Raw genomic sequence first — 19,267 nt, forward strand, 5'->3', positions numbered from 1 at the left:
GTATAATCTGTGTCACTTGTAGCCTTTGTCACTGTGACAAGACAATAGCTACCTCTTTCAAGATGAGATCCTGGGTGTGTTTACTGTAAAATTGGAGTGGTTTTTTTCCCCATACAGGCTCTTACTGTGTACTCCTGGCTAACTCTGGAACTGCACTATGTAGAGCATGCTGGTGTAGAACTCACAGAGATCTGCCTGGCTCTGCTTTCCAAGTGCTTAGATACAAGGCCTGCCCCAGTGCCCTGTAACATACAGTGATTTTACAAAGCATAGGGCCCATCGTATTTAAAGTAGGGGCCATAGTAAAATGGCTTGAAATTTGGTGGAGCAGTTGGGCCATGTCTGTCACTGATCACCACTTTCTTTGAACTTTTACAACAGACTGCAATTGAGGATGTGGCTTGTTATGGGGATTGAAGCAGTCCTGGGCAGAGTGTAAAACTATATTAGGAGTCTTCCGTTCCCTCTGGGATTGTTTTTGATCTGGAGGCATGATAAATCAACCCAGGGGCCTATGTGATTGTGGGCAGTAGATGGTGAGGCTGTGTTGCCATTGTAATCTGATTAAAGAACTAGAAATAAATATTAACAATTTTAGATTTTCCTTCAAAGGTGAGAATTTTTTAAAGGAACTTTTAGGAAGTAGATTTATTTTTCTTCATGCTGAGTTCTCTTAATAGTTAGACAACACTTCCCCCTAGTGGGCGATGTCTGTGATGCTTTTTAGTAGCATTTTGGCAGTTGTCAGATTTATTTCCTGCTAGCAACTCTCCCCCACATTTGTTCTGAGATCAGAAGGGGGGAGGGGCGCAGAGGAAGGGAGAGAGTGTCTTTGTGTCTTCATCTTCTAATTAAAGTAATCTGGAGGCGTGGTAAAATTAGTAGTATTATTAAGACATCAAGATTCAGAACTTTCACACTTTAAAAACACTCAGATTTGCAGGGCAGTGGAGGCACACGCCTGTAATCCCAGCACTCAGGAGGCAGAGGCAGGCGGATCTCTGAGTTCGAGACCAGCTTGGTCTCCAAGAGCTAGTTCCAGGACAGCCTCCAAAGCTACAGTGAAACCCTATCTAAACAAACAAACAAACAAACAAAAGAAAAGAAACACCCACATTTAAAAGGTAAGAGATAGAAGGAGAGGTGGGAGGGGGAACTGGGATTGGAATGTAAGAAATCCCAATAACAAAAAAGGTGAGAGACTTCAAGGAACTCTATTTCTAGGTAAACATTTTGGTAGACCATCAAGAGGAAACAAGAGTTAGCACAAGATGAGCTAAGACAGTGTGTGAAAGGAGGACGGGGTGGGGGTGTCCTTGCTCTCTCCGCTGTAATTTTTTTTTACAAAATTCTGAAGAAATAATTACAATTGAACATTCAGAAATGGAGACATTAATGTGGATGTTTCTAAATTGGCTGTTAACTGATAAATTTTCACATACTTGTGTGTGTGTGTGTATGAGAGAGAGAGAGAGAGAGAGAGAGAGAGAGAGAGAGAGAGAGAGAGAGAGAGAAATTTTCACATACTTGTGTGTGTGTGTGAGAGAGAGGGGGGGGAGAGGAAGAGAGAGGTTGACTTGGGAGTTCAACCTGTTCTTTTCTTCTCCAGTTAATTACTGACCTGTATGTTTATATTCATATTTGTATATATTTATATCTACATATCTATACATTTATCTCCTATGTACATTTATAATTCTAAATAGCTATACAGTTATCTCTGCATATCTGTAATCTATATGTCTATGCATTTATCACTGGCATTTATCTTTATAATCCTAAAGATATGAAGTGCCACCTGGGATCGGGGAAGCTAAGGCAAAGTGCCCAGTTTTAGAGTTCCTGTAAGAGACACTCTTGGTGCTTTCTTGTTGTTTAACATTCAGAAGGGTCTATCTTAGGTCACATACCAGCTAAATTACTCCCTCAGGTCACATAGCAAGTAAGATACTTGTTGGAGTGCCAATTCAAATGTAAATTCAGAGACTGAGTTTTCTCAGCAAGTCCCACAGCCTTACAGAGAAGTGGCTCTTTTTTATTTTTTCCTCTTCCTTTTTTTATTTAAGTTAGAAACAAGCTTGTTTCACATGTCAATCCCTCTCCTTCCCCTCCTCCCCCACCCTCCCCATCAGCCCCCTCCAATCCCCCCCCAATCTCCACTCCTATCCCCAGGGAGGGTGAGGCCCTCCATGGTGGATCTCCAGTGACTGTCATTTCATCCAGGGCAGGGCTTAGGCCCTCCCACATGTGTCCAGGCTGAGAGACCATCCCACATTGTGGGATGGGCACTCAAAGTCTATTTGTATACCAGGGATAAATACTGCCCAAGGCCCCATAGATTATCTAGGCCTCCTCACTGACACCCACATTCAGGTCAGTCCCATGCTTTCCACACAGCCATCAGTCTGGGGTCCAAGAGCTCCTGCTTGTTCACGTCAAATGTTTCTGTGGGTGAAATCAGCCTAGTCTTAACTCCTTTGCTAATCAGTTCTCTATTTCTGTCACTGGATTCCAGGACTTCAGTTCAGTGTTTAGCCGTGGGAGTCTGCCTCTTCTTCCATCCGTCACTGGATGAAGGGTCTGTTTCCCAGACTCTAACAGTGGGATTGTATGCTGTCACTCCCCTGATTCATGTCTAAAATCCATATATGAGTGAGTACATACCATATTTCTCTTTTTGTGACTGGGTTACCTCACTCAGGATGGTTTCTTCCAGTGCCATCCATTTGCCTGCAAATTTCAAGATTCCATTTTTTTTCTGCAAATAGTACTCCATTGTGTAAATGTACCACATTTTCTCTATCCACTCTTCAGTTGAAGGGCATCGAGTTTGCTTCCAGGTTTTGGCTATTACAAATAATGCTGCTATGAACATAGTGGAACAGACATCCTTGTTGTATGAATGTGTATCTTTTGGGTATATGCCTAAGAGTGGAATTGCTGGGTCTTGTGGTAGACTGATTTCCATTTTCCTAAGGAATCTCCATACTGATTTCCAAGGTGGCTGTTGTTGTTAAAACGTTTAGGTTTATCCAGTAAGGAGACACAGACCTCGACTCAACGATCCCACGTGGAGTTTATTGGTGGACGGGGAGGGAAATGGGGAGCAGAGAGAGAGACATAAGAGTAAGAGCAAAAGAGTAAGAGAGAGTAAGAGAGGAAGAGGAGTAAGAGAGAGTAAACGGGCAGGGGTCAGTCCCTTAAAGGGGTCCTTTGCACCTGCCTGGTTCTCACGGAACTCTGGGCTGGCCAGAGTGTTGCCTGAGCGCATCCTGCCAGGTAACAGGGCAGGCCAGAGTAATGCCTGAACCTTTCATTCCCACCTTTATTTATGATTAAAAAGAGATGGGGGGTGTTAGACGTGGCAGGTTTGGGATCAAGGACATTGAGTTCTTAAGACTGCTTCCTGCTGACCTGGGGGCGTTGATCATCTTTGGGGGAACCTGAGAAAGTTGGGGTGTTGCCACGCTGGTTGTTCTATTGTAGTCCAGGGCGTATGGGACTCTCTGTAGTCCAGGCTGTAAGGGACTGTCTGGCGCCTCTGTAGATCTGGCAAGATGTTAGCAGAGTAGAGAACAAAGTTAGGTCTAAAATTTTCTTTCTTAGGTCCTGGCATTTGCAGGGAAGATCATAAGATGAGGAAGGGGTTCCCGAGGGGTCCCAAGATGAGGGAAGGGAGTTCCAGGACCAGGGAGAGGTTGAATAATATTTGGAGTGAATCTGACCTATTTGGATGGGTCCAATTTGGCTTTCTGGAACTGACAAGAATCCTTTGAGTTTGTGAAAACATAAGTATTAGACATATCAGCAGCATATTTGTATTAGAAAAGACTTGGCTGAAAGCATTAATATTTTAAAACTGACAGATATTTTAGCACAATGAAAAGTACCTTAATTTTGAGCTTATAGTTATGATCATATAGTGGTATAGTTGTTTAGCACTGTTGGAGTTAGATTAGTAGCTTATCAGAACTTTATTGATTAATGTTAAGACTATGAAAAGTAGTATAATGAAAGAGAGAAACCTGGAACATATTTTTTTAATGTCTCAACTTAATAGTCTTATGTAGATAAACCTTAGAATACTCATTCCTGAAATGTGTTTTATGACAGAGCTTTGCCTTGTCTGTTACTTTAAGTTGGCAAAGCTACCAGCCGTCAAAAGCATCAGAGTTCTTGAGAAGGATAAGATTTTACCTTAGATTGAAGAATGAGAGACTTAGTAGCCGACTGCATGGACAGCCACCCCCAAGGGCCTCCACAGTTGTTGAAATCAAAAGCTCCAAGAACACCTGCCTTTTGCTGATAGTGAGACCTGTGGATTGGGACTTTTTAGGAAGACTTTCCTACCGTTGACCCGAGCAACATGGAGAAAGTCGATTCCAGTGTCCTCTTGTTCACGGCCTGAAGAGTCCTTTGAAGCAGTTGAGGTGAAGGGCAGGGTTGCTCAGTGGCCAGCAATGCCACTTTTGTGGGCAGTTTCTTCAGTGTCCACCAGTTTTCTTGGAGGAAATGGGGTGGTGCCAGCAGCTGGCCTGTCTCTGTTATAAAAAGCTTTTAAATAAAACATTTAAATGCCATGTTCTCTAGATCTCTGAGCATTTTGAGGACCATTTGCCTGTTTAGTATATCTTAGTAGACAAAATTTATCTTTAGTGACTTGCCTTAAGCACATAGATGGCTAGAGAATAGAAGTAATAGAAGCTTTACCTTTGTAACCAGCTTACAGGAAGGACTGGGTGATATATTTTCTTAATCTGAAATAGACCCTTGTAACTTTAAATGTTTATCATCATTTAAAAGATATAACAATTTAGAAATACTTGATATTTAGTATAGTTGATTAAAGTTACCTATTTTTTTTTTACACATACATATAGATACATTAAACAGGATTGGGTAAAAGTGTTTGACCCAAATTTGTAGTAAACAGATAGATTTAAAGAGACAGTGATGAGAAGGAAGATTTATTGTAGATAGAACAGGGGACCTGGAAAGGCACAGTATTCCATAAACAAGCCATGTACAACAGGGCCAGTGAAAGATGAAATTGGAGACAAAAGTAAAAGCGCAAGAGAGACAAAAAGTAAATGAATTGTATCTGTCGGCAGGCTTTGCCAGCAGAAGTTGGCTGGTCTGAGTGGGCGTGTCTACAGCTAGGTCACACGGTAAACATGGCAGACTCAGTAAACACGTTTCTAAGCTAGGCTGCATGGTAGGCCGCATGGTTTAGATCGCCAAGATGGCGGCCTCTATAGGCACATTTTCGTCTATCAGCAGAAGTGGCCTTTTTTCTCCACAAGTGAGGCAGAAAGATGTGTGACCACCTTAGGTTTAAGAAACAAATGAATGGCTCTTGCCATGGTATAAAACCCGAGAGACCCCTCGTGGGTCCAAGCAGTAAAAAATCCAAAACTCAAACCTCATTTGTGGGGAAAAAAATGAAAAACTCTCAGAGTGTCCTGAGCAGACGCTAAACCAGGATCAACAGGAGAGACAAAACAGAACACTCCCAGGTGGAAGGTGGTTCCCACCCTGAGGCAGGTTTAGCCACGATGGGATGTGGTGGGAAGCCTCTGTGACTGGCGGGAGTTTTTAAAGCTAGAAGAATGAGATTTAGAGGAAGAAAGAATGTTGACGAGAATGCTTAGGAGAGAGGTAGAGAAAAGCTTGAACATAGGGTAACTCTTTCCATCGACCAGATCACTGGCAGTGGTTAGAAAGATCATATTTACTTTGTCAGTTTGTTATCCACGAGTTTGGTCTAAAGGAAAATAAAACGGCCAGATCAACTCTTCAGAGCTCGTCAGCCCAAGAGTCTAGTTAGGGCAGAAAAGACCACCCGAAAAGGAACCAGCGTCCTAGAGGCAAAGAGCCACCGTAGGCTCAGAAAGGAACCGAAAAAACTCTTCAGAACTCGTCAGCCCGAGAGTCTAGTAAGGGTGGAAAAAGACCACCCGAAAAGGAACCAGCGTCCTAGAAGCAAAGCCACCTTAGGCTCGGAAAGGAACGTCCCAAAGGCGAAGAAGCACGAAGAAGCCACCGTAGGCTTCCTAAAGGGGCCGAAAAATTACCAATAGGCCGTGCCCGTGGAAAACAAACCAAGAATGATTGTCAGACGATGGGGGCCAACTGTGATCTTGAAGATCGTGGCTGGATGAATTCCCCACGTTTCCAAAAACACCATAAGGGTGGCAGACACTTGGCGGTTAGCCCTTAGGGGTTTAGGGAAAGGTTTCGCTGACTTAAAGGGGGTCCTTACCAAATCGTAGGCGGTGTTGCATGTAAAATGTAGCGTTCCGGTCGATGGAAAGTGGGCCTTTGGTCCGATGTTACAGGTTACCTGCTTGGCCACCCGCCGGGTCGGCAGGCAGCAGAGCCGCAGGGAGAGCCTGTCCAGGTCAGGGAACCAATGTTGTTAAAACGTTTAGGTTTATCCAGTAAGGAGACACAGACCTCGACTCAACGATCCCACGTGGAGTTTATTGGTGGACGGGGAGGGAAAAGGGGAGCAGAGAAAGAGAGAGATAAGAGAGAGAGAGAGAGTAAGAGCAAGAGCAAAAGAGTAAGAGAGAGTAAGAGAGGAAGAGGAGTAAGAGAGAGTAAACGGGCAGGGGTCAGTCCCTTAAAGGGGTCCTTTGCACCTGCCTGGTTCTCACAGAACCCTGGGCTGGCCAGAGTGTTGCCTGAGCGCATCCTGCCAGGTAACAGGACAGGCCAGAGTAATGCCTGAACCTTTCAGCTGTACGAGTCGGCACTCCCACCAGCAGTGGAGCAGTATTCCCCTTTCTCCACATCCTCTCCAACATAAACTGTCATTGGAGTTTTTGATTTTTAACCATTCTGACAGAAGTATGATGGTATCTCAGAGTTGTTTTGACTTGTATTTCCTTGATGGCTAGGGATGTTGAGCACTTTCTTAAGTGTCTCTCAGTCATTTTAGACTCTGCTACTGAGAATTCTCTATTTAGTTCTGTACCCCACTTTTTGATTGGATCCTTTGATGTTTTGGAGACTAGCTTCTTGAGTTCTTTGTAAATTTTGGATCAGCCCTCTATCAGATGTGGGGTTAGTGAATATCTTTTCCCAATCTGTGGGTTGCCTTTTTGTCTTGCTGACTGTGCCCTTTGCCTTATAGAAGCTTCTCAGTTTCAGGAGGTTCTATTTATTAATTGTCCATCTTAGTGTCTGTGCTAATGGAGTTATGTTCAGGAAGCAGTCTCCTGCACCAATTTGTTCAAGGGTACCTCCCACTTTCTCTTCTAAGAGGTTCAGTGTGGCTGGATTTATGTTGAGGTCTTTGAGCCATTTGGACTTAAGTTTTGTGCATAGTGATAGACATGGATCTCTCTGCAGTCTTCTACATGTCAGCCTCCACTTATGCCAGTGCCATTTGTTGAAGATGCTTTCTTTTTTCCCTTGTATAATTTTAGCTTCTTTGTCAAAGATCATACATGTATGGGCTAATGTCAGGGTGTTCAATTCAATTCGATTGGTCTGTATATTTTTGTGCCAATACCAAGCTGTTTTCAGGACTGTAGCTCTGTAATAGAGCTTGAAGTCAGGGATGGTGATGCCTCTGGATGTTGCCTTGTTGAACAGGCTGTTTTTGGCTATCCTGGGTCTTTTGTTTTTCCATATAAAGTTGAGAATTGTTCTTTCAAGGTCTGTGAAGAATTGTGCTGGGATTTTAATGGGGATTTCATTGAGTCTGTAGATTGCTTTTGGTAAGATTGCCATTTTTACTATGTTGATCCTACCTATCCAAGGGCATGGGAGATCCTTCCATTTTCTGGTGTCTTCTTTAATTTCTTTCTTTAAAGACTCAAAGTTCTTATGATACAGGTCTTTCACTTGTTTGGTTAATGTTACCCCAAGGTATTTTATGCTTTGTGGCAATTCTAAAGGGCAATGTTTCTCTGATTTCTTTCTCAGCCCTTTTATCATCTGTATATAGTAGGGCTACTGATTTTCTTGAGTTGATCTTTTATCCTGCCACTTTGCTGAAGGAATTTATAAGCTTTAGAAGTTCCCTGGTAGAATTTTTGGGTCATATCATCTGCAAATAGTGAAAGTTTGACCTCTTCCTTTCCAATTTGTATCCCCTTGATCTCTTTTTGTTGTCATATTGCTCTCAATAGAACCTCAAGGACAATATTGAAAAGGTATGGAGAGCGTGGACAGCCTTATCTTGTTCCTGATTTTAGAGGAATTGCATTGAGTTTCTGTCCATTTAGTTTGATGTTGGCTGTTGGTTTGCTGTATATAGCTTTTATTATATTAAGGTATGTTCCTGCTATCCCAGATCTCTCAAAGACCTTTTTCATGAAGGGGTACTGGATTTTATCAAAGGCTTTTTCAGCATCTAGTGAGATGATCATGTGATTTTTGTTTTTCAGCTTGTTTATATGGTGGATTACATTGATGGATTTTTGTATGTTGAACCATCCTTGCATCCCTGGAATGAAGTCTACTTGATCATGGTAGATGAGTTTTCTGATGTGTTCTTGGATCTGATTTGCCAGTATTTAATTGAATATTTTTGCATTATTGTTTATTAGGGACATTGGTCTGAAGTTCTCTTTGATAGTTGTGTCTTTGTGTGGCTTGGGTATCAAAGTTATTGAAGCCTCGCAGAAAGAGTTTGGGAAAGACCCTTCTGCTTCTTTTGCATGGAATACTTTGAGAAGAATTGGTATAAGCTGTTTTTTGAATTTCTGGTAGAATTCTGCACTGAGGCCCTCTGGCCCTGGGCTTCCTTTAACTTAAGATTTTCATGTCTGATGATGAGCGGTGGTGGTGCATACCTTTAGCCTTTTGTACCAGCACTCAGGAGGCAGAGGTAGGCAAATATCTGTGAGTTCGAGACCAGCTTGATCTACAAGAGCTAGTTCCAGGACAGCCTCCAAAGCCACAGAGAAACGCTGTCTGGAAAAAAAAAGTTTCACGTCTCCTGAGGGTTAGGGAATGAGGAGAGAGTTCCAGTCCCTGCTTCCACCCCCAATGAGCCAAACTAATCCTTAACTTCTGTTTTACTTACTGGACTTCTGCACTAAATATCATTTGAAGAAACACATTTTTTTTCCTGGTAAGATAAAACCAAAAACCTTTCTGGATATTGATTTAAGCAGTGTTTACAATAGCTCTTTTTATTTTCCTCTGGCAGGGAAAGTATGTGTTTATAACCCAAGACATCAGATTATTTAGTATAGATTGCTTTCAGTTATTAGCATTCCAAAGCTGATGACAGGGCCATTGAGGGGGAAAACAAAGTCTTTATGGAGCATTCTTTACTGCATAAGAGGCCAAGACATTCTTTGTTCCTTACAATTGGAGGACTTTTCCCACCACTTTTTCATGTTTAACATTCAAGACAGCAAGTTAGAGCCCCCACATCTCATTGTAATGTCAGAAGATGAAAGTGAAAAATAGGCAAAATGTTGACCTTGATGTACAAGTTACAGTTTCGACTTGCAGTGCTGTCAAATAGAAATTTATTTAAATTAACAAATACAAAATAACAACGAAGCAAGAACCAGCACCCATTTGCCCACTGCTAAATACTTTGTCTTTGTTACTCCTGCTATCAGAGACTGAAGTAACTGGGGGTCATTTATTAAGCTGCTGGTATTAATGAGACCAGAGCCATTAAGGTGCTGATAACCTTAATTTCAGTACATGAGGAACTTGACAATCTGTTATTTGTGAACACTTTTGTTGCTTAAAATGGAGCCTGGAGATATGATAGAGGTAGCACAAAACAAAACAAAACAAAACAAAACAAAACACCTTGTCTTTTGAAAGACTGAGCTTTGCCTAGGCTGATCTTGAGCTCACTGTAAAGCTCAGGCTAGCCTTAAATTCATCATCCTCTGTCTTAGTTTCCCAAGTACTGGCATTAACATACCTGTGAGTAGGAAAAATCAGCTTCGTGTTTACCTTCTTGATGGTGGGTGGCTAAATATTTCAAATTTGGGTCTTTTAGTTGTCCTTGGAAGAGCTGGCATGGTAAACTTTGAGTTAATCCTGACTAAAATAAATAGAATTAAACATTAAGACCTATTTTAAAATTTTAATTAAAGGTAAGTGACTAGACTCTTTTATATGGTAACATGTTTTCCATAATTTGTTGGGAACTGAGATACTTAGTTTGGATTTTTATATCTAGATAGTTTAAAAGAAAAGAATGACCAATATGTTATTAAATAAAAACCCCAATGCCAGGGATGGGTTGTCTCCCTATGAGTGGTTGGTCAGGGAGACCCTGCAGCCCCTGAAATGATGCAGGTTACTGTTACTGATGAACTGGATGATAGGATGCTGTTGCTGTTGGTTTTAGAAAAGAGAAATCAAACTGGAATTGAGCTGGAAGCTTCCTCTCTGTTGTCTAGATTTCATGATGCCAGAAAGAAGGTGCTATTCAGGTTGCTAGGGGAGAATTGTCACCGGTAATTTTCCTTAGCTGCGGACCCTGAATGCTGCACTATCAGCTTGCTGGACAAGATGTGTCCAGTAGTACAGTAATAACATGACGGTTATGGGGTAACTAACAACTTTCTAATTTGGTTAAAGATCTCTTAAGTAGCAGGGAATTCACACCTAGTACTGTAAACCCTGCAGTCAATAGCCTTAGGCCCGAGGAGGGAACTCACGGCTGTTGTTTTGCTAAGTGGACATGTTGTCAAACTACCTTACTAAATATTTGTATTTATGTCCATAGACCAGTGCTGCTGCAAGCTTTGGTCAGCAAAGCTTCTCTTTAGTAATCAGGTGGCAGTTTCTGCAGAGACTCAAAATTGAGAACAAATAACCGGTGAATGCTCAGCCTTAACTAGGATGTCTTCATCGTTCCCTCCAAGGCTCAGGGAACATCACAGAAGAGGCAAAAAGAATGTTACAGCCAGAGGAAGGAGAGCAATACCATGCACTGCTGTCGTCTGGGCATGGCACAGCTGTTGTACTCTTGAACTCTCGATAGCTGTGATTATCCACACAATATCTACAGGCAGCTAATGGTTGTTGGGGAGAGAGATATTTTTTAGTGATGTAGCCAAGGTAAATTGTCTAAGCTCCTATCTAGAGACCCACTTTGAAAGTCATTGTGTCACAAAAGAAAGAGACATAAAAGTAGAAGGGGACTAGTTGAGAATAGAAGGGGAATCAGTGGCATCAGAAAGGGTATAGAGGGGGTACCAGGAGGGAGTATGATCAACATATGTTTAATGCATGTATGAAAATGTTATCCATTGTTATATGTAAGTAATTGTCTTCTTTTGCTGTGAAAAGACTCCATGCCCACAGCAACTCTTATAAAGAAAACATTTTATTGGGGTGACTGGCTTACAGTTTCAGAGGTTCAGTCCATTATCATCATGGCGGAGAGCATGGCAGCATGCAGGCAGGTGAGCTGCTGCAGTAGTAGCTGACAGCCCTTAATCTTGCAGGCAACAGGAAATCAACTGAGACACTGGGCAGCATCTTGAGCATCAAAAACCTCAAGGCTCACCCCCATAGTGACACACTTCTTCCAAAAAGGCTATACCCACTCCAGCAAAACCACACCTCCTAAAAGTGCCACTCTCTATAAGATTATGGGGGTCAATTACATTCAAACTACCACATTAATACAGGCTTATAGAAAAAGGGATCTTCAACACATTCAATTAATTTCTACAAATATTTTGAGTCTGTTGTTTATCCTGCATTGCTAATCTTGACTCATAAGGAGTTAATGAATTAACAAGCAAGGCAACATTCATACGAGAAACCATTAATAGGAAATGATACATAATTTAGTGTCAAATGATTGATACAGGTCTCATGAAAGGGTGATTAATTTTATTCCAAGAGCCTGTGTAAAAGCAGAGAGGAGCTTCTACAAAGTGACAGAAAATAAATGCCAACAGCATTACACATCCTCAAATACAACTACAGGTATTGGAGGTGAAGATCAACAGGGAACCTGGGGATGTGTAGCCAGCTATTACATAGAGGAAGAGAGGCATGCCAGGGCACGGCCTGGGAGAGGGTGCTTGTTGTGCCTGGAAGTACAGGTTTCACATGGAGGACAGAATGAACACAATGTGCTTTGGGGGAGCAGATGAGAGTGCATAGAGGGTTATGTGAGGAGAGTAGGGTGCTGAGGCAGGTCGAGAGGTGAGTGAGTCAAGCATTTATCACTGAAGAACTGAAGTCAAACCGGCAGTGGTGATCAGGTTGTATTCTCTTGGGGATCCTTCCTTGATCTCTCTCTGTGTCACTCGCTGCTCCTGTTAGATGCCGCCATTTTGTCTTCAAGCTTGCCCTTGTTACTGAACCAGGTTTTTCTCTAGCTACTCAATTGAGGATTACACCTGGTTGTCTGGCTGGCATTTGTTTATCTTTGCATTCTGCATTCACTCTTTATTATTAATTATAGATCCATCAGTTTACCCACTCCATCAGTTAATTTGTTATATTCTATAGATGGTTTGACCAATTTATGATGGATACTTAAATTTTTGGTGTTATTATTTATTATTTTTCCGAGACAGGGTTTCTTTGTGTAGCCCCGGCTATCCTGGAACTTACTCTGTAGACCAGACTGGCCTTGAACTCAGAGATCCAGGTACCTCTTCCTCCTGGGTGTTGGGATTAAAGGCATGGGGCATGGTTTCAAATTTGTGTTTTTTGTAGTATATTGTATGCACTCTTTTGTGACAAGTTCAAAAGAAATAAAATTAAACACAGTTTGGCAAAACATTTAATAAATCTGACTTTTACTTATCAAAATTGGATGAAAAGAAGCTAAAAATTTAATGAATATATCACAAATACTGTTATCAATCATGTTTAGTTGTATTTGAGGCTGTGTTAGCAATGTTGTCATTTATTTTTGAAGGTTATTTGTGTCTCAAAACTTGAATTTTTTGTGTGCATGTGTGTTGTGTGTCAATGCAAGTGTTCATGTGCCACTGCTCATATGTAGAGGTCAGAGAACAAGCTTGGGTGCTGGTCCTAGCTTTTTAACTTTAAACATGAAGAATTTGCAGTTAGCTGCTCATAGTTTTCATTTTCGTTTTTGTTTTTTTCTTAGTCTGGGTTGTTGTTTTAGGATTTGAAACCACTGATCCTGGAGGCTTAGCATAAGGGAATGTGTGAGATCCACGGAAAACATGTGCTGAGCCTTCTCACAGAGGCCATCAAAGTGGTTCAGAAAGCACTGAAGGAACTAGAAATCCTGCCGAACTGGTTAACATCCTTCCTCCCTTCTCCATGTCCTTGCTCTTCACTGTAAATGTCCCCTTTTCCATAGATTATAGTTTTTAAAAATGTTTTTATGTTTTGTCTGTGTGTATGTCTATGCTCGATATGTGTATTCTGCCCTTGGAGGTCAGAAAAGGGTGTCAGATCTCCTGGAACTGGAGTTATAGACTGTTATTAGTTGCCATGTGGGTGCTGGGATTCAAAGCCCTGGTCTTCTGGAAAAATGGTCAGTGATTAACCACTGAGCCATCTCTTCAGCCCTTGTTTATGTTTTTTTTTGACATTAGGGTACAATAGTTCGTCATCTTAAAACAATACCACCACATTCTTTTAATACAATGAATTTCTTTAAATGTATTATGGCAAAATGGAAATTTAAGTCATTCAGGCTATGAACTGATAATATGAGACACCCTGAGGCATTTCTTAGCTCTTTAAAAATAATCCCTTATACCTTTTATGCAAAATTTATATAAATATTTGTGCGTATCTTCTGTAGGAGGAAGATTGATAGGTTTTCACTGAGACTTCTCTGAGATCTAGGTAGCAGAAAACAGCTTAAGGGTTATATTTTCCTAGTCCCAGAAATCCAAGTTACGCCAAATCAACCATTCCTATAGGATAGTCACTATAAAATCGCAACGCCATCTTTTCTAAATAGCTCCTATGAAATACAACATTCCAGGTGTTTGTAGAAGACCTCATGCTAGGGTGATCAAAAGGATTAACGTATACTTTTTTTTCTTTTGAAATAATGATATAAATACCATGAAGAGACCACTTGAGACCACTTACTTTAATCTTTATAAATATGATGAGGGTTAAAATTGTTTAATGCCTATCTACTCATGGATGACTATGGATGTTAAAATGCTCTGGTAGTTATCTGGGATCCTAGGCCCATGAGATTAAAGTCACCAAGCAAGACAGTATAAACTCTTAAAAATGAAGGGCAAAATGAAGGAAAAGTGTAGGAAACATGTGTTAGGGCCTGGTGGGAGGAGGGATTTGATCTGGAAATGGGAAGAGTAGAGCATAGTAGGATATAAGCAAATTTTACAAGTGGCCCTTTTATTCACAGCTGACCAGTGGGGGGGCAGCACTATCTTTCTTCGTCCTGGAGCCCTGGCTTCTAGGACTGGCTATAGGTTCCTGAGCCACTCTGCTCCTTTCTTCTGTTTTTTCTTTATTAATGTAAAAAGCCGGAAGGAAAGCGGTAGTGAGAGAAAATACCTGTAGTCATGATGCTGAGAAACAGGGAGAGGTGAAGTGTGGCAGTCAGGTGACAGGAAGTGATGATGATGCATCCGAATTAGGAATTCTTTGTCAGGGGCTGCTAGTTCTTCATAGAAGGCAATCATGTGGGTTTGATATGTTGGGTGTGCGACTTGGAACATATGAAAGATTGTCAGAAATTGACCCTGACTCTGGGACAGGGCCTGCTTTCCAGGTGAGGGTAGACTCACTGCCCTACTTGTTCAGCCCCATTCCAGACTTCAGGAGAGGGAGATTCTTTCTCCCAAGTCAAGGCTTCATTCTTCTGGTGCCACTGCAGAAGACAGACGTAGGTGGCTTGATTGATGAAATACTGTGCATTTGCATCAGAAATTATTACTGGAAATGACTTGATCATGTGGGAGAACATAAGGCACAGTACCCAAATGGTCTCTTGAAGATGTAGTACACATTAGGGCTTCATGCAAAATTCAGATCTTTACATTTATCACATGAAACTGAGATCCCTTCTGGGTGCCTCTTCAGACATCCATATGGTGTCCACTGTCTGGACTATGCAAACCTGCTTCTAGTCATGTTTTACATACATTTTTCCTCATTATGTTATAATTATCTCAAGGTGGCCTTTGCTCCATTTCTTTGACGATATGATTTGTGATTTGTGTTCACGGAAAAGATTTTTTGGGGGGCATGGTCTGTTACATATCTCAAACTGTCCTCAAACTCATAGTGTTCTAGTCTCCTGAGTTATGGAATTATACCAGGCTTAAAATGAATTTTACAAATGGTTTTTCAGTGTAAACAAAACAGTAATTGTGGGGGAATGCTTGCCTCACAAAGTTGATTTAAGATGAAAACTGTCAGATCCCATGTAACCGTATGTTGCAATCATGAGATGATATTGTGTTAAGTCTCTACACTAATACTACATTATACAGCATTATGATTCCACACTGTCCAGCCCAGCCCTCTCTCTCCTATGCTTCAGTCCACCGCACTCTCCAATTGAGTGGAAAGACTATGTCGTAGGAAAAATGAAAGCTGTCCGTCATTAGTAAATTCAGATGTACCTGTAGACTTGCTAGACCAGACATCTGAGGAAGACTCTGATGGGAGAACCGGGAGAGAAAACAGGGTAACTGCAGATGAGCAGATGAGTTGTAGTATGTTGGCTACCAGAGTGCATAAAGTCAACTATAATAGGGACCCTACTGAATCGACCTAATGTTCTCTAAACTACATTTTCATCTGTCTTGTGGTTGTAGTTAGACTTGCCTCAGAAAAGATGTGTACCAAGAGAATTTAACAGAAGTACTGGTTAAAGTACTGGAATATAACCCAGACCTCAACCACTGAGCCTTTGGTTTTGAGTCAGTTAAGACTGTGTAAGTTGTATATATTAGAAAGTTGAAGTGAAATACTTGAGAGTTTATTCTCTATTACAAAAGATAATAAGGTTGCAAGATTCTTTACTGGGTATTTGATGGGCTCTATTTTTGCTTTCCTGGCTGGTGGGATACTCCCCATTCAGGGTGACTGCCTCATTTCTGACCCTGTCTTCTCTAGCCTGTGCTTAAGGAAAAAGGAGAGCAAAGAGGTCTATCTCTCTTTCCCTTTATAAGGAATCTTGGATGGCTGCTGCCAATTTCAGATTGCATCTCATTGGGAACTGGTGATTTGTGGATTGCTTAATATTTGGATGAGGCCAGCAAAGGTTGTCCTTTCTGCCTTTCTAGTCACCCCCCCCCCAAAACCCAAAATCCTAGCAGGATTTTTTAGAAATTGGAAAGGGAAGAACCGGGCAGTTTAGTTCAAATAGCTAGTTATGAGGTCACACCTTTACACTTAGTGCTCAGGAGACTGTGACAGGAAGACCAGGAATGTGGCCCTTCTGGGCTATGTAGTGAGACCCTCCCCCCCAACACAGGAAACAGAAGTTATTGGTAATAATAGTTAATAATAATTACTAATGAGCTTTTACTAGATAGAGTTGCTTATCTGAGTAGTTAATTTGTATGTGTACTCTATTTCATCCCTAGACTAACCCTATTTTTCCTACAGTTTTGAATGAAGAAGCTGAGGTCTAGAAAGGATAAATAACTTTCTTAAACTGACACAGTTGTAAAGTAATCAAGTCTAGATTACAAGTCTAGGCCATGTGCTTCTACCACAGTGTTATACAACTGTCAATAAACTGAGCATTCATAGCTTGGAGGTCAAGAAACTAAAGCTGGGAGCTCATAAGCCATTTTTCCAAGCTAAGATGAGGTGTCAGCCATGAGGCTGAATCTCCCGGCTTTATTTCTGGTACCTAGTCTGCTGTCCCTGGTACACCATCTAATCTTTGTCTCCTATTTATGAATTAGTCTTCTTGTGAGATGGGCCTATTTGGTTTGCTATAGTGTCAAACCCTGAAAATAATAGTTTTATTTTAGAATCCTTTCTTTGGCATGCAGGCTTCTAGGAAGGAGTGTAGCTTGGTGGTGCTTTGGAGGGTGAACTTCAGAGTCATAGTGTCTGTGTTTGAGTTCCAGTGGTGCCAGTTTTACTCCCTTGAGTGGAGATGACTCATGCCTCTGTTATATTTTAGTGGTCCCATCTATAAAATGGATTAATAATAGTAGCTTCTGGAAGGAATATGAAACTGCCTAATGTGGTATCTAGCACATTACTAAACAGCTTCTAATCTAATAGAATATTTATAATATTTATTAAAACGGACATTCTGAATTAAAGTGAACACATTTTCTGGCACCTGGTTGATTTGCTGCTCACTGAGTGTATAGAACAGAAAAAAGTAACCTTGAAGTGACTTTGCTTCTCATGCTGATTAGGATATTAATAATACTGAAGATGGGTTACTTTCTAATTGTTCAGTGCTGGGGATCAAACCCGGGAATCGGTAAGTGCTCTAGCATGGAGGAACACTCTCAGGCCAAGATGGGATTGGTTTTTTATTTACACGAATTCCAAGGGTCAGTATAATGTTATTCACCATGTGTTAGTTCATGTTATTACTTATAAAATGAGTGCTTTTACTGAGATTGCTTGAAAAGTATTGCACGCATCCAAAGTACTATTAGTGATGTAGAAGTTTATGCCACTGCTTTTAAAACTGGATCATCGTGTCTTTCAATCTTTTTACATCACATTTTCAAGTCCTATCAATTGCCAATTAAATATTAATTTATCCGAGGAACAGCAATGTAATCATTAGTGAAATGACTGGGTGACAGCAGCACTTACCAGTAAGATGAGGACTGTCAGCCCAGGATTGATGTCGTGGAAGCAGCTTCTGGGCAGTGTTTTTGCCTTTGCCCCTTCCGTTGGAACAACGTGAGAATGAAATGCTTTTAAAGGGAACCAGCCCGTCTTGGTTCATGTGTGTCATTCCAGCATCAGAGAAAGTGCTGCATAATACTAGGATGACAGCCCCACCTCTGATGTCACCCAGGATGGTACGATCCTCTCTGAGCCTCTCCTGGCTTCCTGCTGCTGCACTGGGGGAATGGTTACATTAAAGCTAACTCCCGGCATCTCAGTTCTCTCCTTGGAAGTAGTTTTCACAATTATAGAAAAGCCCTACAGTGGCTGTTTTCGGTAAGCTACCAAGGCAGAGAGGCCGGGCGGGCGTGAGGCTGAGCACAGCAGGAAAGCAGGCTGCCCTGCCTTTGTGAGGGGCTGAGGCTGCAGTTCTGGGCTCGGCTCAGCCCTGGTTCCAAGTGCTCAAAGTGCTTCTTCCATTTACATCACCGTGTGCAGTGCAGGGCAAGCGGGGCCTCCAGAAATCTGAAACTAATTTGCTTCCAGTTGACTAGAACAGCACATTTTGCATTAGCTTGCTTCTTTTCTCGATAACTTTTCTCAAGCGTTAAACTGATGAACTGGGCATTTTCTATGATCAATGGGTAACTGCTGGAGCTACAGTAATCTCTGTGAGTAACCTCTCTTTGTAGGTCTATGCAGGCAAATATATTTTATTTCTCTATCTCTTGTGAAATGCTGCTGTGACATTTTCCGTCTGTATGATTGACTGCTTTTGCTTACTGGTGTTGTCTTTTGGCCATCCCAGCCAGTAGGAGACTTCTGGGGGCGAACCCAAGTTCTGCTGAATCCTGCTAGCTACTGCATTCATTCTGGGGGATCCCTGCCAACCAGTCTTTAATCCCCCAGGAAACAGAGAGATGCCATGGGGGCCTCCAAATGCTTTTGCCCGGTACCTCACTTGGCTTTAGCTTGGGACATTTATTTTAGTATCTGACGTTGAGTTTTCCAAATTTCTTTTTTTAAGATGAGATTAGAACATCATGCTTATGTACAGTTTTCTTTCCTTTTATCCCTCTGTCCCCCAGCAGTTTTCCTAGGCACAGGGCATTCTATCACCCTGTAGAAATGAACCATCTTTCTGTGATGCATTATAGAAGCAGAAAGGGTGCAGGCTACTTCTTACTTTAGAGAGCTGTGGTGTTGGATGGGATAGGGGAGGAGTTTCTCTTAAAGAACCCTAGATTCTTTTCATCTGCATGTCGGGAGCACAGTGAGGAGTCTAAGCTGCCTAGAGAGGATGAGGGTGACTTCAGAAGTGGCCCCTAAATGTTCCCATTGGCTTGACATTGAGGTCCAGTCTCTCCTGGAAGAAGCAACTGTCCTGATGACTGCTCACTGTGTCAAAAGTGTTCTATAGTATTTTAGATTGATTTCTCTCTAGAAAAATTGGGTTTCAACTTTGTTGAACTTTCAGTGGTAGATTTACTTAGGATTGTTCATTTCAGTTTGTGGGGAAAAT

General features: G+C 41.6%; 1 protein-coding gene and 1 long non-coding RNA gene across 4 annotated transcripts in view; one reads left to right on the forward strand and one right to left on the reverse strand.

The window, feature by feature from the left end:
- LOC121139142 overlaps positions 1 to 17,930 on the reverse strand; it is a 32,744-nt gene extending 14,814 nt beyond the window's left edge. Inside the window, exon 1 of the long non-coding RNA XR_005875995.1 lies at positions 17,728 to 17,930. This is a non-coding gene — a long non-coding RNA (uncharacterized LOC121139142). The remainder of the gene's footprint in view (positions 1 to 17,727) is intronic.
- Positions 1 to 19,267, forward strand: part of Psd3 (pleckstrin and Sec7 domain containing 3) — a 435,804-nt gene that overhangs the window by 126,402 nt on the left and 290,135 nt on the right. Inside the window, exon 1 of one of the 3 annotated variants that reach the window (XM_040742211.1) lies at positions 18,111 to 18,416. The exons of the other annotated variants lie outside the window; for them this stretch is intronic. Within the exon in view, the coding sequence (XP_040598145.1) occupies positions 18,386 to 18,416 (31 nt within the window). The 5' untranslated portion in view covers positions 18,111 to 18,385. Of the gene's footprint in view, positions 1 to 18,110; positions 18,417 to 19,267 lie in introns of those variants that run through there. 3 annotated transcript variants of the gene reach the window in all.

The sequence above is a fragment of the Mesocricetus auratus genome, unplaced genomic scaffold, assembly GCF_017639785.1.
Source record: "Mesocricetus auratus isolate SY011 unplaced genomic scaffold, BCM_Maur_2.0 Super-Scaffold_6731, whole genome shotgun sequence".
Taxonomy (NCBI): Eukaryota; Metazoa; Chordata; class Mammalia; order Rodentia; family Cricetidae; genus Mesocricetus; species Mesocricetus auratus.